The sequence below is a fragment of the Rhipicephalus microplus genome, chromosome 7 (assembly GCF_043290135.1).
Source record: "Rhipicephalus microplus isolate Deutch F79 chromosome 7, USDA_Rmic, whole genome shotgun sequence".
Classification (NCBI taxonomy): Eukaryota; Metazoa; Arthropoda; class Arachnida; order Ixodida; family Ixodidae; genus Rhipicephalus; species Rhipicephalus microplus.
Genome location: NC_134706.1, coordinates 77,756,449 through 77,778,944, shown reverse-complemented (window position 1 = coordinate 77,778,944; position 22,496 = coordinate 77,756,449). Strand labels below are relative to the sequence as shown.

The following is a 22,496-nucleotide window of genomic DNA, read 5'->3' as shown; positions in this document are numbered from 1 at the left end:
CCAGCCTGCTTCTTCCCTACCTTTGCATTAAAGTCGCCCATCACTATAGTATACTGTGTTTTTTCTTATTTATTGCCAATTCCACGTCTTCATAGAAGCTTTCAACTGAAGCGTCATCATGGCTGGATGTAGGCGCGTAAGCCTGTACTACCTGCATCTTGTATCTTTCATACAGTTTAATTACGATCCCTACCACCCTTTCATTAATGCTATAGTATTCCTCTATGTTGCCAACTATGTTTCTGTGAATTAGGAACCCCACTTCAATTCTCTTCTGTCTGCCAAGCCCCGATAGCAAAGGACGTGCCCACTCTGTAGCACCGTATAGGCCGCATCTGTCCTCCTAACCCCACTGAGCCCTATTATATCCCATTTAACACCCTCTAGCTCCTCGAATAGTACAGCTAGACTTCCCTCACTAGATAAGGTTCTAGCGTTCCAATGTTCAGGTTCAGGTTCCAATGGCAGCCTGTCCAGATCCAGAGATTCTTAGCACCCTCTGCTGCGTTGCAGATCTGACCGCCGCCGTGGTCAGTTGCTTCGCCGCTGCTGGGGACTGAGGGCCGTGGGTTATTTGACGTAAGCATGTGGGAGGTAGTGCCTAGATACTGCACCAGGGTGGCCAATCCTTTTCTTGTGAGGGAGTGCGTTCCCGGCAGTGGTTACCGGTGAGGCCGCACCCCAGGCCTCTTAATGCAGTTTCGTCAACACGCGGATTTTTTTTATCCGGTTGGGAACTGCGCGGCACCGATATTTGAACCATGGACCTCTTGCATGCGAGGCGGATGCTCTAACCACTACACCATCGCCGCACTTACACCATTTGAGATAACCAGACATAATTTTGCATGCTTTCCCTTTTTAGAAAGCACGTTGTACACGTTTTGATGGTGTTTTTTTAATTTTCTTTCGCAGTACCGGAAAAACCATCCAGGGTGAAGAAGGCGCCAGGACAACCTATGACAGACCGTAGAATGGGTGTCAAGTTCACCACATTCCCAATCCCAAGATACTTTCACCTATCCACAATGCATACCATTACAACCATTACATGTCAACCATTTTCGCTTTCTTCCTAATGTGATTACATACATATTTCACTGAAGTATCCCTTCGCAACCATTTGCAGCGGTACTTCAGTCACAACATGAAGTCTGTGCATGCATTTATGAATGTCTCAAGGCTTAGAGGACGAACGAAAGCTCCTGAAACATCTCATTTTGTCGGAGAGGAGTAACAGATGACCTTAATCTCTACGGCGTGTCTGGACGGTGTGAACAAAACGCCCCCAATAACGTTCGTGTAATTTACATCAGGTGTTTTCTGTCGCGCATTCCCCGCCACGGTGGTCTAGTGGCTAAGGTACTCGGCTGCTGACCCACAAATCGCGGGTTCGAATCCCGGCTGTGGCAGCTGCATTTCCAATGGAGGGGGAAATTTTGTAGGCCCGCGTGCTCATATTTAGGTGCACGTTAAAGAACCCCACGTAGTCGAAATCTCCGGAACCCTCCACTACGGCGCTCATAATCATATGGTTGTTTTGGGACGTTAAACCCCACGTATCAAACAATCAATTAATCTGTCACGCTTGATTGGCTATCAAACAGCCTTGCTTATTGAAATCCGCAAGCTGTTGTATGAGTTTTATTCACTCAATAAATTGTCAATCGTTCCCGATTTTGTTCCAAAAAGCACAGATATAACTCAACCATAAAGCCGGCTTAGGAGGCGGGGGGGAAGATCCACGAATCTCCTCGAAGTGACTTATGATGAGTGGGCGAATCTAGGTCCCAAGGTCCATAATAGAGAATTTAAGTTTACTGTATGCAAGGTTGTACGTCTTCAATGTGCTTTGAGCTCTGTACGATATGTTTAAGGCTGCCTCCTACAGCATTAGTTTACCGTGCGCAACACACAAAACGTGTACTACGCCTGTGCTTCAACAGGCTTGCCTTTTAGTGTTGCTTCGCGCAATCTCGTTAAAAAAGAAGACGTTGAAAAACCCAATATAAATTTGCGCAACGCAAGAGTCGAGGCATATGAGACAAATTGATGTTTTCTGAAGATGAGTGGTGGTTTGATGTGTTGGGGTTAGGTAAACTAACAGCGCACGAGACATAAATGGCGAAGACGATCGCTTACTGCCAATTTACATGTACTAGATGCTTCAGAAATTTTCAAGACTACGAGAGAACGAAAAATGGCAGCATATCCACGGAGTGAATGATGAAGAGTGGGGCGAAGCATTCGTCCGTCCATGCGTCCGTCTGTGTGACCGTCCATGCGTCTGTTTGTGCGACCGTCTCTGCGTTCTTTCATGCATGCGCCCCTGCGTCCGTTCATGCGTCCATCCATGCATCTGTTTGTGTGTCCGTTCGTTCATCTATTCAACACTCCAAGTCCCACCATCTCGCATCTTTTTATCATATATTCCCCATATAGAAGCACCGCCATCCAGCGGACATTCCAAGGACTAAACGAGAGGTGGCACACGCACACTTTCTTACGGCCTGCGCTTTGGGTCCACTTCCCACCTTTAACCCCCTCGAGTTCATGGTATATTCTAGTGCACTGTATTCATGGCACTGCGACCAAACGCTCGCTAAACCTTTCGAAAACCAAGCAGGTTACGCCCAGCGAGTGTAACGTAGCAACCTTTCCCTGTCAGATAGGGCTCAATTTACATGCCAATGGCCGCTAATGAGAAATGAGAGACAGGAGAATTCGGCTTTTACTTTCTTACGGCTTGCGCTTCGTATCTACTTCTCATTTTTAACCACCTTGAGTTCATTCATGGTATATACAAGTTCATTGTATTCATGGCACTGCGGCTCAACGCTCGCTAAATATTTCTAAAGCTAAGGAGGTTACACCCAGCTAGTATAATGTAGCATCCCTTTCTTGTCCGATAGTGCTCAATGTACATGCCAATGGCTGCTAATAGGGATCGCAGCGTGCGCGTTGAATAAAAGCCGAATGCTCATGTCTCTCATTCCCCATTAGCAGCCATTGGCATGTACATTGAGCACTATTTTTTATTGTTAAACAACGCACAGATAAAATCTCTCACTGGCACCACCTTGGAGGTCAAGTGTTATACCTATTTCGGGTATGTGCCACTGGTGGTTACATACGAGGGACGCCCAAGCCACGCCATAAGGAGCTGTTAGTCGTGAAATATAGATGTGCAGAAGTGTATGTGCCCTGTTGCTGGAATGGTATGAAGCCTTTGTGTTCTGTACATGCTGTAAATAAACTTTTTCTAAACAAGGAGCTTCGCCCCTAAAAAGAGAAACAAGCTGGTATTGCTAAACGCTAAACACAAAAATAGCCTCAATGACAGCGACGTCTTGATGCGCCAGCCTTCACGTGCCGTGAAAGCTGCTTTGTTGAGCGCACCGTGTGCAGTAAAAATCATTTGAGCTTCTTGGGACACAAACGTGCATCCACATGCACGCTAAATGCATGACTATTTTTTTATGTGGGGTTTAACGTCCCAACACCACCATATGATTATGAGAGACGCCGTAGTGGACGGCTCCGGAAATTTCGACCACCTGGGGGTCTTTAACGTGCACCCAAATCTGAGTACACGGGCCTACAACATTTCCGCCTCCATCGGAAATGCAGCTGCCGCAGTCGGGATTTGAACCCGCGACCTGCGGGTCAGCAGCCGAGTACCTTTGCCACTAGACCACCGCGGCGGGGCTACATGCATGACTAAAACTGGCCTATACTTTCTAACAGTTGGAATGCTTTTGCAGGCGATCATTTTGACAACTTGTGGTAAGGCACATGCAGAAACCACTACAGAAATGTTGTAAGCCCGTGTGCTTAGATTTGGTGCACGTTAAAGAACCCCAGGTGATCGAACTTTTCGGAGCCCTCCACTACGGCATCTCTCATATTCATATGGTGGTTTTGGGACATTAAACCCCACATATTAATAAATCAATCAGCAACCACCACAGTTCAAAGGGATGACACACACGACACCCCGTACACAGCCCACCAATCCGGCGGGGTGCTTCACGTCACCAACTGATTCAGTTCCTGCTTCATTGATGACGCTGTCTGGTCGTCCAGTGTTGTGCTCCGGCATAGCGGTTATCACGATCCATTGAACCAGTTGATATATACTTGCTTCAGCTGACTAATTTGCGTTCCAAATCCACCGAAATGCACACTGAGACTGTTGGCAATCGTAATGTTGTAAGTACCAGCCATCTCGTCTGTTTAATTTCGGCAGTTCGAGATCTCACGAGAGCCGCCAGTAAGGTACGCAATGGCTGTAGCAGGCGCAACTTAGGTACACACGTAAGCGTCGCAATCTAGCGTGCGCGAACGCACGCATCTCTCTTAGGTTCAGCGCATGTGCACTCTTGCACCCTCTCTTGCTTTGCGTGCGCTAGGCCGTTGCGCGCGCTAAACTAAAATTATCTAATGTTTACGTTCAAGTGGCCTACTATAGTATAAGCGGAACTGTGATTTAGCTTAGATGAAACATAATGATCTTGAAGGTTTTGAGCAGGCACAGTGTGACAAAAATAAAATACGTAAGCAAGTGCCATATAACGACTGTTTTTTTTTTGGAACTTACGTTCACTTAAAAAAATCCTCATGTCTGCGCAATCTGGCGAAAAGAAAACGTGGCTAGTTTCCCTTCGTAGGCATTGATATAACTCGAGCATTGGTATAACAGTGCTTTTTAATGAAAGAAACCGAGTCTCAATCAAGAAGGGTGTAAGGCAGGTGGTTACGATCACCCCAATGCTATTTACCGCATGCCTACAGGTGGTTTTCAGAGGCCTAGAATGGGAAGAGTAACTCAGGGGACGGATAATTATAGAGTTAGAGAAGGAGAGCAGAAAGGTAGGTCTTGAAACTATTTTGCAGAAAACGAAAATAATGTACAACAACCTCGGAACAGAATTGCCCTTCGAGATAGGTAATTGTGCACTAGAAGTTGTAAAACACTATGTCGACTTAGGACAGGTAATAACTGCGGAGCCGAACCACAAAGTTGAAGTAACTAGAATAACAATGGGGCGAAGCACATCTGACAAGCACTCTCAAATCACGACAGGCAGATTGCCAGTATCCCTCAAGAGGTAGGAATATATTAAGACGATCGATATCAAGGACTGCTTTGAACGAATACGGTTTATTAGAAGAAGTGAAGTAGCACACGCTCGCTCCAGGCTTGTGGCGTTTGAAGATGATATTTTATAGTATATAACAGCTAAATCTTACCGGTACTCAGCTACGGAGGAGAGGCCTGGAGACTTACAAAGAGGGTTCCGCTTAAAATGAGAACAACGCAGCGAGCAATCGAAAGAAAAATGGTATGTGTAATTGTAAGAGACGAGAAGAAAGCAGGATGGATCAGGGAACAAACCGGGGTTAAAGATATCATCGTTGAATGCAAGAACTGGAAATGGACATGGGCCGGGCAATAGCGCGTCGACAGGATAACCGCTGGTTATTAAGGCAAGCGTATTATAGAGGTAGACAGAAAGTTAGGTGAGCACATGAGATTAAGAAGTTTGCGGGTATAAAATGGCAGCAGCAAGCACATGAGTGAGTTTACTGGCAGAACATGGCAGAAGCTTTTGTCCTGCAGTGGACGTAGTCAGGCTCATGATAATGAGGATGATGACGATGATGACACGAAAGTGAAATATGTTTTCACACAGGTAGTTGAGCGCTTATTGTGCACAGTTTAGCAACAAGAGTCAAAGAAATAATGCCAGAGCTACAAATTGCGAAATCACGCGAAGGAAAGCAAGCAGCTCAAAACGTACAGCACGCAGCTCAAGCAGAAAGCACGCACAAAATGGGCAAACACAGGACGAGGGCGGAATAACTACTAACGCAGCTCGACCCTTAATGCGGGCTGTTCAACCAGAAAGGCGCATGAAACGAACGCACAAGGTACACAGAATGAGCGTGAACAACTGCCACAATTCTTGCACATTTCTTTAAGAGCAGTGTTTTCTTTTCGTAAACGCAGCTGCGGAAGCAAGAGAACTGACCTTTGTGCCCTTTAGAATAATGCGTCTGGTAAGCGTGCGCGTAGGAGAGACCATGCGCCTCGGAGACGGCGCTCAACGAAACGCGAAAAGCGACGACTTTAGCTCCCGCGACGCGAACACGTCGCGCCATCTCGCTACTGATGACTGAAATACGCTGAAGAGGTTGAGCTCTGAAGACTGCCAAATGGTATAGGGTGTATATGAATGGCTTGCCGTTAGCAGCCATGACAACGTACGCCTTTAGTTCAACCTTACTGGGGATGATTTCATAGATTAAAAAAAAAGTACGCTTTGAGGTGCAGTGTTTAGCGCGCGCGCTAAATCGTGAGGTCAACGCATGTTGTTCAGCAGGTGTCATGGCGAAAACAAGCTCATTTGGCCATTTGTAGGCGCCTTTGAGAGGCCTGAAATAAGTAGAAAGAGGCCGAGATAGTGGAGCTATCACCGCTAAAAACACACAGGGACTTTCAAACAGCTCTAAAAATAGAAAACTGTGTCGATCTAGCGGAAAACCTATCATGACTTTCCAGAGGCGTTGATCAAGCAAATGGCAAACGCTAGATAATTTGCAGCCATCTGTGAGGCATTGTGAGACCCTTTATGGCCTCCAAGATGGCGAACGCGCGGCATGTATCTTGGAGGCTTTGCGTCTCTGGCTTTAGATAAAAAAAATGTATGTTACATTTGCGCGCGCGCGCTGGTACAATCTACAGTGTGCGTGTGTGTGTATGTAACAAAACGTTATTAGGTATGCCCTTTGCAATTGAAGGGCGCACTAAGGGCCAGATAGACCATTGCTTTTAACTCTGAAAGGTGAAGCTAAGGGTCTCCAAACTCTCTTTGTTTCGCAATACCATAATATAGCAATAATAAAATATTTGTTGCGGGGTCGTGGACAAGAGTGCCGCTCTTAAAACGCACGCACAGAGAGATGCACTATAATCAATCCATACATCGTGTCAATCATCCATAATCAATCCATACATTCAACAGCCTTTACAAACAACAATATCGCCAGCCGATCAAAAACCTCCCTGGTGACGCGCTAGAAAGAACCTTATACAATATTCCTAATAAGACACTCAAATAGAATAATTAACAGAAGGTTACGCGAAGATGCCATCCCAATGATCGAATCACCACAAGGCACCTACGGGACACGGCCCACAGTTTTCGCATGCTGCGAATCCCTGTGGGCCTTGTGGGCACTCCATGGATCACCAACGGATTATTGCACTCAATTTCAAAAAAAGATAAAATGCATAAGAAGCTTAAGGACCAACCATTTAACACAGTGCTACAAATTCGCTATAAAAAATATTCGAATACGCTTGGTGCAATTTTGAAACGTGCTAAACGTGACTATTTTCAAACGCGCATATTGCTTAATGGAACTGATAATAAACGAAACTGGCAGCTAATTAAAAAGTTTCTGAACAAAACCGATTCCCATGCACGGTTAACGAAAATAAGTACTGCATCCAGCACATTCACTGAGCCAATTGACATTGCCAATGCTTTTAACGACCATTTTGCCAACACTGAAAACAATCAACACCGGCCATCACTTTCCCACTTATCGCGCTGTCCGCAATCTTTTTACTTATATCCTACTTCTAGCGCTGAAGTTCGCTCTGTCATATCATCGTTAAAAACAACCGGGGCGGGTTTAGACTCCATTCACCCTTCACGAGTTAAGCTGATAATCGACTGTGTTTCACCTGTTCTTGCTAACATCATCAACAAAATGTTCAAGGATGGCACATTTCCAACCTCCCTAAAAAACGGCAAGATAACTCCCGTCTTCAAGAAAGGTGACCGTGAATGCATTAACAATTACCGTCCTATTTGCATTCTTCCTTTTTTTAGTAAAGTAATCGAAAAGATTTTGTACAAACGCCTCATGTCATATTTCAAAAAATTCGACTTGCTCTCTCCCCATCAGTTTGGTTTCCGTCCAGGTTTCTCAACCGAACTGGCGCTCATTAGTTTCACGGACAAAATCAAACTAGCCATTGATGACGGTTCACTATTTGGTGCAGTCTTTGTTGATCTTACTAAAGCTTTTGACACTATTAATCATTCCATTCTTTTTCACAAGCTCGCATCTTACGGCATTACAGGACCAGCCTTGAGCCTTATTAAGAATTACCTAAAAAACAGGTCGCAAGTTGTACAAATCGACGGTAGTGTTTCCTCTCCCAAGGTTACTAATACAGGAGTGCCTCAAGGATCTATTCTAGGCCCGCTGCTTTTTCTACTCTTCATCAACGATTTGCCCCTAACACTTCGCCATACTGACTGCTTGTTATATGCGGACGATACAACCATATATTCATCTCATAAAAGCATCGCCGTACTGTTACAAAATCTAAATGTTGACTTAAAAAATGTAAGTGATTGGTGCAGTCGTAACTGCCTGCACATTAACCCCACTAAAACTACATTTGTAATATTTCATTCTCCATTATCAAAAGTGCCACCCGTGGTGCTCACGATGGGGGACAATGAAATACCCGTTACTAACAGCGCCAGGTTTCTGGGTGTGATATTAGATGAGCACCTAAAATATAATATTCATGTTCATTCACTAATGCATAAAGTTTCTTTTGGCATACACGTAATCATTAAATCACGTAATTATTTCGAAAGGCCCATTATTCGTTCACTTTATCACTCTTTCATTCATAGCCATCTGTCTTACTGTGTATCATCTTGGGCTAATACTTACTTTTGTCACCTCGATTCCCTTCAACGCCTGCAAAACCAAGCTATACGACTAATGACCTTCAGTAATGTTTTTACCCCCTCTAAACCGCTATACCAAAATCTAAATATTTTGCCACTCTCAGAACTACTTAAACAAAAACTATCTCTATTTATTTTTCGGCTAAAGAGATGTGGCACCTCCATTCCGGCTTACTCAAATGAATTTTTTGTCAACACTAACATTACGAGGTTCTCTTCAAACGACAATCTACTTCTTCCCGCCGCTCGAACAAATTACGCGAAACTAACAGCCCTTTTTTCAGGCATATCCATTTGGAATTCGTTACCATACGAAATTAAATCAGCATCCTCTGTACATACATTTCAAAGCCTTCACAAAAAATACTGTCTCGGCAAATTATGTGGGCAGGCACACTAACTCAGGGATCTGCCATTTTTTTTTTTTTTTTTTTTTTTTTTACTACGATTTCTTTTTTCTTTTATTTTCGCGCATGCTTGATTTGCTACCATTACCGCTGAATATTTTGCTATCATTTGCTGAATATTTTGCTATCATTTGCTGAATATTTTGCTATCATTTGCTGAATATTTGCTATCATTCGCTGATTATTTGCTATTATTACCGATATGAATTAATCTTGCTTTTGTTTTGTAGCCGTAATTATTATAGCGTTTGGTATTCACTATTTTATATGCTGCTATTGTGTTAAAACTTACTATGTTCACTTTGTTTTGATGAATTCATGACGCCTGTGTCATGAAGATTTCCCTTATAACTGTGTTTTTTTTTTTTCCAGCGTATATTACAGTCATAGACTTAAATACCATGCCAGTTTTTTTGTTATTTTTTGTCTTTTTTCTTGCTTTTACTCTTCTTATGTAGCTCCTTTAGCTTTCCTGTAAATTTTATACATGTATTTTTTTTTTTTTTTTTTTTTTTTTTGCTATCAGAGCATGCTTTTTTCTTGCTGCCCACGTTATTCAACTTACACATGTTCTAGTATTAGGAGGTCCCCCCGTCAGTTCCTGAAACTATGGGACCTCCGAATGTATTACTTACTACTAAAGATGTTACATTGTATCCAAAGAAGCTGAATAAATTGAATTGAAATTGATTGAAAAGATGACCAATCGCGCCAGCCGGTTCACGCCATAGAGAGGCCCGAATCTTCTCTGTGTGGCCACCTAGCCTCGCCGCTGGGTGGCACTACCAGCGCTATTGATGATTATGATTCAACGCAAGCACAACGCAACATCTCGCTTTGCGGCTGAATCTATATGCCACCTCTCCGAGAGACACGTGTGGGCCACGAAGAGGCGGAAAATACTTAACTGGTGTTGATTGCACCCACATACTCTACGGCTCCTTGAACTTTAGAGAAATAATCACATCACTGTTTATCAGATATTCTATATATCCTTGCTCTGTATTCATCAGTTCGATAAATGTGTAATATTGTGCTGGGAGTTTGAGCAACGACTATCTGCCCGACACTATAAGCCAGCATTATGGTCTCCTTAGTAAAGAAAACACCAAGAAAATTTGAACACATTTGCTTGAACGACTGCAACTTCTTTATTTATTACAAACTTACTTTATGAGCACACTGTTCCACTATTGCTGTTCGGTTTACTTTTGCCGTTTCTGTCTTCGGCAAGGAGTCGAACAGAAAGACGCCTCCGTAAAGGTGCTTGTGGATAGCCAGTTTTCCTGCGAAGAGATATTGCAGAATTGCTCAGCCATAGCAACTATAACTAGGCCTCAGCAAATATAAACTAATAAAACGCTTCAACAATTTCTAGCTACCACGGCTTTCCCTCCAATCGCTCACTCTCGTAACTGTAACCTTCGTTGCTACTGCACGCCTTTCTCTCTGGCCGGGAAACACACACAGGTTTTATGTTCAATATATTGGGAGGGCACAAGATTCACGCGCTTTTATATTAGAACGAAATCTTCCGAAGCATAACTTCCTGAAACTAACTAGAGGGACTCTGGCGCTACGATTGTTCCACCCCGATGGGAATGACGGGTAGTACACTAATTTGCCTAGTCTTCGTGCCTGCGAGCTTCGAACGCACTGGCGGCTATGTTTATTCTTCTGGTTTGTTTTTGTTCGAAGTAAAAGAGCAAACGTTTGTAAACTTCATGAACTTCATGACGTGAACTTCAGTGAGTTGCAACTGCTGCACATTTCCCGATGGTCGTCCCGTTACAAAGTGGCTCAGGCCACACGAAATCAAACGGAGCCGATAGAACAAATTATACAAATTTCTGTACTACTCATCATTCTCTTGCTGGCTTAAGCACTACGCCTTGCAAATAATATAGACACTAGCGTCAGAGTTCCCTCTAGTGTACATTTAAAGAATCATATATTTAACAGTATGCCCACTAATATTGCAGCTATTGAGGGCGTCAAAACTTAGTGCTTTTCGGAAAGTGAGAACGACACTCTAATCATGGTGAAATAATATTGCAAGAGAAGGTATCCTCGAAAGAACTTGGCTGTAATTTATTTACAGCCATATACAATTTATTTACGCTGAAAATTACTTACAGTGACAACTTATCTGAGGCAAATCTCCTTTGCATACCACTCGACATGCCATTATGGTTGTTTTTTTTGCGGTACTTTTTGTAAGCTGGTGCACCCGTACGTGTCTACATGTTCAGACGAAACTTGTCCTAAGTGCTTCCCTGAGCCAGCAATACACGTAACTCAACTGAGACATCGGAATACTTAGCCGGAAGTGAACAGCTTTAGAAATGATAAATAGACACTGGTAAACGAAACCTGGAAATACTTAGTACGCGCAACCCCATCTGCCGCAATGTCGCTGGGGTAAAACAGCTCAAGATAACTAAGATACACACCAGCCCTTTTCTACCAAGCCGATTTCTAGGAATGAGATCACGAGGTAAATCAAGATTTTGCAAGGGCCCTCTTGGTAAACAACTCTATGTAAACGTACATAACTTTCGTCTCTGCGTTATAGCGGAACCATTTTTTGAAGAACCTAGATCAGCCTACAGACTAATGTAACGCCAGTGTTAATGCTAGATCAGCGCATCACTCTCAGCCCGCACCTCCATTCTGAAGAATGACACCTGATAAGAATGCACAGATATACACACAACACGCACACATTTAAAGCTGGCGCAGTTATTACTTCTTCCTATTTGATCAGCAGATGTTGACTACGCCAGCTTCTCCCCACTGAACATAACGGCGCGTGGAGTGTCCCTCAGCGCCTCCTGCGGTATGGCGTTAGATGCACTGCTTGTCCGGAATCGCACACTGCGAATTGGTACGAAAATAGGCCTCTCTTCCATGCGCCTCTCAAAAATAGCTGAAACAAGATCTAGTAGCGCTGCTTTAAAGCGCACCCTAAGCACAATCTGGAGGGTGGTACTGAACACACCGAAGCGTTCCGAGATCTGCGTACCAGCAGCGGTAAATGCTCACCGTTACCATTTCAAGTACCCAGTGGCACGTGGCAGTGCTTTCTAAAGCGGTAGGCTGCGGAGTCAGGAGTCACAGATTCAAATCTCAACAGCGCATGTCGCAAATTTATTCTACCGATTTATTTTTGTTTGTGGCTTTACTTACCTACCTATCTTAGCCACCCACCTATCTACCTACCTACCTACCTACCTACCTACCTACATACCTACCTACGTATGTAGATACGCACATGCGCACATACATACATACGTACATACATACATACATACATACATACATACATACATACATACATACATACATACATACATACATACATACATGTCACAGATATATGCGTAGAAGAGAACGACATTCGAGGTGTTTTGCAGACTCCTGGTAGTGGGACAATAGGTTTAGAAAAGAAAGACGAAGATGGTCTTCGGCATACAGTTGATTTTGAAACAAGGATCATTATCATCATTAACATCAGCATCATCATCAAACAGCCTGTTTCACCGTCGCAAGCTGTTTCTAATAAGTTTTGTTCTCGCTACACCACAACACTGGTGGACGTGCTGGCTTGTAACCCCGCCTGATGCTCTACACTCCCATGGGAAGCCGTTCATCTAGCCCGGACGCAATTGTAGAAACTCCCGTGCGTCGCTTCAGTCGTCGCTTGTGAGGCCTCCTCCAGAGTTCACCCCTACGCATGAGCCGCCCCCCCCCCCCAAGGCACCGCTCACCTCTTCCAATGGCCACCGCCAGTCCACAACAGTTACTACGAGACATTAGTCCGCCAACCCCATCTCAGGTAACCCTTTTTTCGCCATTGGTGCCTGATCGCTTTGGCGGTGGCGCACATTAAGGTGTGGAAGGCTGGCTTGATCAATATATGAACGTGTCGCCAACATCAATCTGTGGTCTCTTGAACAAAGGCTCCCCCGTGCCTATTTCTATCTTGACGACAGTGCTCGTACTTGGTATGAGAACAGAGAAAGCAGTTTGTCAACATGGAGTCACTTTAAACAGCTGATGATTGACACACTTGCCCCTGTCGACCGGCGTGACCGTGCACAGCAATTACTCGAGCTACAGGTTCAGAAACCCAATGAAACAGTCAAAATATTTGCTGCGTACATGGCCCGTCTCTTCCGTAGAGCTGACCCGCACATGACCGGTGACAAGAAGTCGCGCTACCCCATGCGAGGCATTAAGCAGCTGTTGTTTGCCGGACTTTACGCAACCCACCAAGCACCGTCACAGACTTCATCAAAGAAGCTACGGCTATCGAACGGGCGCTTCACCTACGATGCCGACAGTACGATCGCTTGTGCAACAGCGCCCACAATCAAGTCACCACTACGACGTCGGACAATCATACATCATTACGCGATTCATAAGAGAGATTGTTCGCGAAGAGCTGCTGAAGTTGTGGACACCGGTCGCGGACACACCCACGGCGTCTGTCACTGAAGTCGTTTGCGAAGAAATACGCCAAGCGTTTTTAACAACTGATCCTGCTCACGATAAACGACCCATGAGCTTCGCAGCCGCGCTTCGCCGCCCGCCAACGGTTGCGCAGTCGTGCCATCAGCAGCCCTTCTTTGGTCACCACCACACGAACAGACACCACGACGCCCTGCCATCATGCCGCCGTACGAAGAGCCGTCTCCCGACTTGACGTGGCGTTCACCACATTACGAGCCGTTGCGGCGTCCACAGCTTCGAAAAACAGGCACCCGGCGCACTGTAGACAGGCGTCCGCTTTGTTTTAACTGCGGAGGTGTGGGCCACATTTCCCGTCTTTTCTGGCACCACGTCAATACATTTCATACTTTCGGCCATCGTCTGACAATCGACGCCCCAGCGACGACTACGCACCATGCCTGGAGGACGCCGATTCTCCAGGACCCCCTTGTCTCGGTCCTATTTGACAACCACCGTGCCAACAATGACGACAGTGTGCTTGACTATCAGCCAGGTTTGGGACGTCAACCACGCTCTCCGTCCTATTCACCTTCGTCACACCACCACACTACTGCTGAGGTCAGTGGAAGAAGGTCACCCATACTGAAGGCGGTGACCTCCGAGGGTGGAGTTGCAGGCCGTCTAGGCGAAAAAAAGGCCCCTGTAACTCTTAACACAAGACGCCGTAAAGCCGACTAGTCATAACACCGACGAAGCTGACGACAGATCTTACCGTTTTTGTAGATGGACAGCAAGTAACAGCCCCTGTAGACACTGGTGCCGACTTTTCTATTATTAGCGATAACTTCGCCGTATGCCTCAGGAAAGTAAAGACTACGTGGACGGAACCTCACTTGAGAATGGCAGGCGGCGAACTGTTGATGCCTGTCGGAAGGTGCACAGAAAGACTCGACATCGGTGGTTCTTTCTTCGAGTTAACGTTCGTCATCCTGACCTCATGCTGCAAGGACCTGATCATAGAAATTGACTTCTTAACAGAATATGGCGCTGTCATCAACATCCCTGACTGTTCAATCAAGGTACGCAACAGCCCTAGTTTAGTCGACTGTTCAGGCGCGATACGTAACACTTCACGTATAACTGATGATGATGTGGTCGTCCCGCCACGGTTAGGCACTCTTGTTTTGGTGGAAGGGCACAAATCGTTTGACGGTGAAGGTATTGCCGACCGAACTGGCTCGCTACTATTTAGCTATGGCATTTCAATTGCACGAGGTATCGTCCGTTTCACTGGTGGACGCACAAACTTGCTGTTGACCAGCTTTAATGTTTAGCGACGGTGCCTTCCAAAGGACACAGCTATCAGCTCGTTCGACAATATCGTAAAATTGCAAGGCAGTTTATGTTTCTCTGTATTGGACGAAGCACCTGATCAAGAACCAGAACACGTATTTGACGTTGGCCCCTCTCTGTCAAAGGACGACCGCCGGAGACTTCTTCAGCTGCCAGCCGAATTCAGAGACTGCTTTTCTTCGACATCATGAGTCGGTCGAACACTATTGACAAAACATCGAATAATCACTAAAGACATGGCGAGACCTATTCACCAGAATCCTTATCGTGTAGCTCTAAAGGAACGCGAAGTCATACAGTAACAAGTCGCGAAAATGCTCGAAGATGACGTTATTCAACCGTCACAGAGCCCCAGGGCATCCCCTGTAGTGCTTGTAAAGAAAAAAGACAGCACCCTGCGTTTTTGAGTAAACAACAGAAATATTAATCAGGTGACCAAGGAAGTTGTGTACCCACTCCCACATATCGATCACTCCCTTGACAGGCTTCGGCACGCTTGCTAATTTTCTTCCATGAACTTGAGTGGATACTGGCAGATCGAGAAAGACCCAAGACAACAGAAGAAAACCGCTTTTGTGACGCCAAATGGTTTATATGAATTTAACGTCTTGCCTTTCGGTTTGTGTTCCACTCCCACGACTTTTCAAATGCTCATGGACACCATACTTTCGGGACATACATACATACATACATACATACATACATACATACATACATACATACATACATACATACATACATACATACATACATACATACATACATACATGCATACATGCATACATACGAGACATGCCCATGACGACAGAAATTCGTCGAGTCTCGATATAATTTTTGTAGCTGTTTGTCAAATTTCTATGCCCATCTACTATGGTGTCGGAAAGAGACGACCAGTATTCAAAATATATAAAGAAACACTATTGGCATAAAAGCGGAACCGCACCTGAAATGGTAGCCTTAATCTGATCCGCCAAGAGCCCCGCGGCCTTGCGACACACGTACTGGTCCCGGGGCACTACCACAGCCGCTGGTGCTTCTCCGTATAAAGGGTGCGGTAGCCCCACCACTGTCACTTCGGCAATGTCTTCGGAGTGCTCCTGAAGCAGCAATTGCTCAAGCTCAGCAGGAACAACTTGGTTGTCCATGCATTTTATCATCTCTTTCAGCCTCTGGACGAAATAGGAACGCCCATCCTCGTCGTAATAACCGATGTCACCTGAAAAAAATCGAAGCAAGAGCACTATGAGTTTTTTGAGAGACAAGTTAAGCACCTCTCGCGCATTTTAGATAACTGATTAATGACCCATCTTTGTGGCACTGGTTTGCAGTCATAAACATGAATGGCCTGATTTTCCCCAGAGATCACAGGATTGCTCCTTCTCGAAACAGTGTTTTAGGTATTATGACGAACCTTTAACTCTTAATGCGCGTGGTGCAATATGCGAGAAAAGTACTAACGGTTCAAGTAAAAAATCCAACCAGCACGGCTGTCATTCGCAAGTGATGGACAGAAGCGCCGCGGTTTTGTGGTTGAAGTTAACTGATTAGAAATGGGCTGCTGATTTAAAAAAAAACTAATTTATCTTCCATTGGAGCAAAAAAAAACACAGGCCAGGATCACACGATCGAATGACTGTTCAGCTGCACGGAGATGCTTTCTGTGCTTTAGACAGTATTTGTATGTTTACTGTGCCTCCGGGATGACTCATTGCTCTCTCATAGTTGAGTATGATGTACTTGAAATCGTCAAACACTTTTCATAAACACACGGCATTCTCTTACTATAGAGAAATCGGCGAACACTCCGACATGTGTGGCACTGTTATGACATAGTATAGTGACGCGAGGACTGAGAGTCAAGGTACCACTTTGCAAAGGAAATATGGATCGATATAATGGACCACTAAACAGCTAAATTAATTTTCGCGCAATAATAAAGTACATTTAGAAAATCCCGCAAACAGCACTATTACCGCATCATGGCACTTGGTAAGCTAGAAAACAAGGGAGCCTTCATGTGCGCGCGTCTCCGTGTTTTAGGGTGGTGTCAGCCTTTTACCGGACACTTGCCGCCACCCGCTAAAGCACCATGTTGCCAGTCCCGGTTTCTATGCCTACTATCGCCATGTTGCTTCTTGCAGCCAGGCGTTTCTGCTCCGCCGCACTGCACCAGCTGCATATTGGCGCGGGTGTGCAAGCTGCGGTATGAGCTACGTTTGGCTACACCGTAGACGTAGCTTACGCTAAGACACCACTCTTGCACTAAGCGCACCTACAAGGACTTTGAAGTGTAAATGCAAGGGTGCTGCATGCTGCAATACAAAACCACCTGAAGACTGTCCCGCTTCCCGACTTGCTCTAGCCAAGGGAAACGCTGGATTACACATATGAAGTGAGACTGCTTGGAGCCAACTACTTCTCCCTGTCTTTGTGAGGTGAACACCCGTTGTATTGCGAGAGGGTTGAGTATATAACCGCACATCTCTTGAAAGGGCTGACTTAGCCATGCGAGAAAAAGCAAAATGAGCAAAGTGAACACGACAACGTGCACAGTATATAAATGAATCAGGCTTCGTTCGGCTACGCCGGGCTATGCAAGTGAAAGCTGGTTGAGTATGCTTGTTTATCCTCGTAGTCGAAGCACGGTCGACCAATAGAATGATATGACTAGTCGAATGTGTGGTCCTGCATGCATTCCATATCTGCGCTTTATCGGTTTCCGAAACCGTCACCGCATTCGTTGTTGAAAACGCCAGGCCCGTGAACCACCTACAAACGCTCGCGTTCACGTCTTACTTTGCTGGCAGGTGTTCGGGTTCCTGCAATTTCTCCTAGGTCACTGAGGAAGGGCATTTGTAGAGGCAGGCAGACGAGCCGACAACCGCGTTCTCTGTAGACTCTTGTAGTCTTGCTCATTTGCAACACAACTAAATTTTGTGCGACTTGCCATGAGGTATTCGTTCTTCCCTTCAATCATACGCACAACCACACCAAAACTCGCTCACATAGAATGTGACAGATTAATGTTTGCATCCGTCCGTCCTTCTGTCTGTCTGTCGGTCCTGAATGGTGCAGCATATGTGCACTAAGCAAGTTAGTTGTTGGCCCATAACTCAAATATGCACTATGTTCTGCATCGTAATTTTTGTCGTTCTTTTGTTTCATAACGAGCCACATAGATGATTTGATGTCGTAAACTGAGTTTTTATTTAGTGCTTGTAGAGAAAATGAGTATGGACTCCCTATGCGTCGTCGGGGCCGCGTGTGAATTTTCGTTTTCTTGGTGTATCTCAGGCCCACTGCGAGGACACGAGCCTTTGGCAGTGGAGGCTGGACGGTTTGAAGAAATTAGGGTCATACGCCGTTTAGATGCTGTTAGCAATAAACTATGACGTGAAAAAACTTGGTTTTCCTGTTGTTGCAGTCCTTTGTTTTTCTTTTAGCCTAATATACAGGCTTTTGTGGGGGGAGGGTTGGTGTAATATGATTGAGTGCCCTACTATTTTCGGGAAATGCTTACGGCTGGTAAGGTTTTTAAGCAGTCTATTGTACAGACTCATTTGCAGGAACTATGTTTGCTGCATGAAATTATATTGCAGACAAAATCAATATTTCAGGTATGATAAACAGGCTAGCGAAGTTATGCGGTTTACAAAGAACAACGCGAGCTACCCAGTTGTTTCATCTGCCTTCCCTATCGCTATGGGTACCATCATATAAACAGCACGGTTTCGAGCTTTGCATCAGGAGGACTTTGAGATGTCTGCAGTGCTAAGGTGAACTTGCTTCAGGAATGCCGCGCAGACATTGAAGTAGGTTCACATTGGCATCGAGGTTCTCCCGTACGCAAATAAAGGCTCCCTAAATATTCTCACACCGCCAATGCGCTGGGCCTAACAGGTGGGAAAAACGGCCTGTTTTAACAGTATTTTAAAAAAAAACTCGAGCCACGAACATGTCTTTCCTCTTCTACAAAACAGCGGCTAACATTAGAATACAATCCTTTATCCTTCAGAACTTGCTATATAGGGAAAAAAACCTACCCCCGTCTTGTTGAAACCCACGCTGCCTTTAATGTAAATGAGCGACCACTGAGAACCAACATGTCGGCCCGTGAAGTATCGCGGCCGGTTTAGCCAGAGTAAGCAACCATGTTCGAAAACACGGAGGCGCGCGCACATGAAGGCTCCCTACAGAAAACGCGCAAAAAAAAATGCGGGTGGAGTCTCGAATTTCGGTCTCGCACCGAACACCACAATGTCATAGACTTTTAAGGAGTTTATATTGGTTCCTACGCAGAATCTGATAGCTAAAAATGAAGTACGTAGCCATCTGTGGGTGTCAATCACCTGGCACAAGAAATTTCAGCCAACTTTGTCACGCCAGTGTCACGAAAATGCGAAAAATGCATTCTGAAATTTCTGATGTCACACACGGAGCTTTTTTCCGCTGATAACGAACTTTTGATAGTGACATATATTCATCAATTGCAGTTTATCACTATTAACAGTTCATAAATCTATACCAAGTTATTGCTTATGTTTACTGTCTCTTTAATGTGCCTGAAACTGCCACTCACCTGATCGGCACCAGCCATTTCCTTCAAAGAATTCCGCTGTCTCTTTTGGTCGCTTGTAATAGCCACGCATCACTGTCGGTATACGGAAGCAGATTTCGCCTGGCTCATTTGGACCCAGCTTGACTCTACTCACAGGGTCCACTACCTGCGTGTGCCAGGGGTTTTCTTCTAATCTGGGCGCTGTTATTTATGAATATTTCCCGATAGTGGACATGCCTGCAAGTTGGTTATCACCGTCACTTTCAGAAATATACCTCAAATAGAAACTGATGTTCCCAAACTGTCGAAAAAAAATGTTTTCTTGGTCAAAATTTGTTCATTAAAAAATTGTATCCGTTACAAACCACACACAATCAGGCCTATACAACGGCAGATAACTGTTAACAGGAAGCTTTAAAATGAAACGTTATATTGTCGAGCTGAGTTATCATCTGGAAAACATTGGTGTTACTCATAATCGAAAGACATAACTCCGAAACACTGAAACTAAGACGACGTGAAAAAAAACATTGCATTGTTGTCTACGCCAATATTCATTCCATAATATACTGAATTGAACTATACGAAAAATCATTGTTTATATATCACGTGGTCGTTCATTCAGCATATCCACTACCTAGAAGTGCCTCATCCGAAAGATCTACTAAGTTGTCGTCTGACAAGAATTATTCGACGGTGTTCATGGCTCGGTCAGCGGCGAGGGTTATTGGCTTCTCCTCAAACGCTACAAGGTCAGTGAACTTCTCATACGGAGTCTCGCTCTTGACCTCCACCAGAAAGTACCCAATGGCCATCTTCGTGGCCTTGTAGCTATTTCCGATTGTCTCAGTGAGGTGCCTGGGTGCAAGGAGTGGTGATATGTTTCGAGCATTCTTGTCAGGATACGCACAATGACTAATGTGGTACTTGGAGAATGAGTTATGTTTATTTTTCTTTGTGGGGGGGGTGTGTACTTGCATCTGTACGCCACTTCTTTGTGGGGCGATTCGTGGGTAATTAGTTTGATTCCACGAAAAAGGTTGTTCGTTCGGCAACCGCGCCTACAACGTGACAGAACATGTGAGCAGGTCTGCACAAAGCCTGCAGCACGCCATTACTATAACCAAATCTGACTTAAAACGTCAAAAGATATCACTTGCCACCAGGAAACAAGGAAATAAATGGAAGAGAAGACAATACAGAAAAAGGTATAATTGAAAGGAGAAAGAAAAATAGATATTTAGAGAAAGATCGAAAAAGACGCCAAGCCGGTGCTAAAGGGGTACCTTGCATTTGCCAGGAGGCCTTAGAAATCCAATCACCCAGAGTAAGTCACACTACCCCCACATTTACTTTCCCCAAATATGGCAATGCCATGCACGGCTAAGAGTGAAAAAAAAGTTGATTCCCCCCTTCCCCCCCCGCCCATAGGCTCAGGTCCGTGGTAACACCACTCACAAAACACCTGCTTGAGCAGACACCCCTGCGGGCGCCTTGCACAACGAGTGCGAGGAAGGAAGCAGGAAAAGAACTTTATTTTGGTCCTGTGGAAAGACTAGTGTAATCCCACTTTTTTTTTTCTTCAGATGCGACGCAGTAGAAAGACTTTGTCTTTCTGTTTCGACGTGAAAACGGCACGCTACGAGATGAAGCGCGTTCCGAAAGTCTCAATAAAGTTTATTCATTCATCCATCCATCCATCCATCCATGCAGGAGTACCTTGTTTTGCTCAAGCAAGAAAAAGTGACAGTTTCAACGCAAGGGCGATGCAATGAATGCGACATCAAAAACTTGGAATGAAACATTGAGAACGGCAAGCACATTGAAACGTGCAGCGTTCTGCTCACGCACAAAAAATACACGAAAACAATACACACAGGATGACAGCTAACTAACAATGTTTACAGATTGGCAATCAACGTGCCGTTTAAACAAAAACAATGCACAAAATGTTATCATCGGTAGAGATATGAGTGCAAACTAACTACTGTCCCAGTTACTTCGTTTTGTTTAGCACGCTCTTTTCGACAACCCGGCCTGTCCAGCGAGCGAAGTGATCTTTGTCCGTTCGGCAACTGAACGCAATCATTCGATCAAAGCCAAAGGCGCGCGATTCTCCCCAACCACAGGATAAGTGCGCGGATAAAGCCCCCCTCCCTCCGCGGAGCAAAGCATGCGTGGGAAATGAGCATGCATCGGCGCATAGCAACGAGCTAGAAGCAGATCTTTGCGCTGAACTACACTGAGCGCACTCATCACGCTGTCTCGCTCGTAATGCTCAGAATGCACTATTTCCCAGTGGTAGATATAAATAGATTGTCGTTCAAAAGATCTCTTTGGTGGCTCAGTGGCTAACGCCGCGCGTTCACAAACGTAGGTTCGGTGTCTCGATTCCGCGCATCAAAGCCTTTATCAGGATTATTTTCCTTTCTTGTGTTTTCATATATACAGATACCTATACATACATGGGTAGTGACGGCGATTCCGGTGGCAAAACCCAGCCGAGAGTCTCCACATAATTGCATGCAATAGGAACTTCGGGGCTACTTAAGCTTTAATTTAACAGTTGACAGCTATATACTGTCCTTAGTGCACACTCCAAATACTAAATGAATAAAATATTTGCGAGCTAGTTATGCACCGGCTACGTCGAATTTAGAGAATAGGAGCAGGGACGCGTGTGCCTTTTGTAGTGGGTGACTGGCTTTAAACATGGAAGTCATTATGCTACTCGCATGTTCTGGTGCCCGATGGACATCTGGTCACGTGTGTTTGTAAAGCATGAAGGATACTATCACTGCATTTCCAAGCAGAGGCAATTATCTTCATCGTATTCGCAAACAAACGTGTGGCTGTGTGGTAGAACACCCGCTGGACACGCAAACAACCCGAGTTTGATTTCCAACTCGGAGCCGGAATTACTAAACAGTATTAATTTCG

The 22,496-nt window shown here is 44.9% G+C and overlaps 1 protein-coding gene across 3 annotated transcripts in view; it reads right to left on the bottom strand.

Annotated features, from left to right (window-relative positions):
• Window positions 1–10,317: 10,317 nt before the first annotated feature.
• Window positions 10,318–22,496, bottom strand: part of LOC119179185 (uncharacterized) — a 106,655-nt gene continuing 94,476 nt past the window's right edge. For all 3 annotated transcript variants that reach the window (XM_075869307.1, XM_075869308.1, XM_075869306.1), the window contains 3 exons: window positions 19,578–19,722; window positions 15,942–16,214; window positions 10,318–10,476 (listed from right to left, as the gene is read on the bottom strand). In XM_075869307.1, coding sequence (XP_075725422.1) covers window positions 10,349–10,476; window positions 15,942–16,214; window positions 19,578–19,722 — 546 coding nt within the window. In that variant the 3' untranslated portion in view covers window positions 10,318–10,348. The remainder of the gene's footprint in view (window positions 10,477–15,941; window positions 16,215–19,577; window positions 19,723–22,496) is intronic.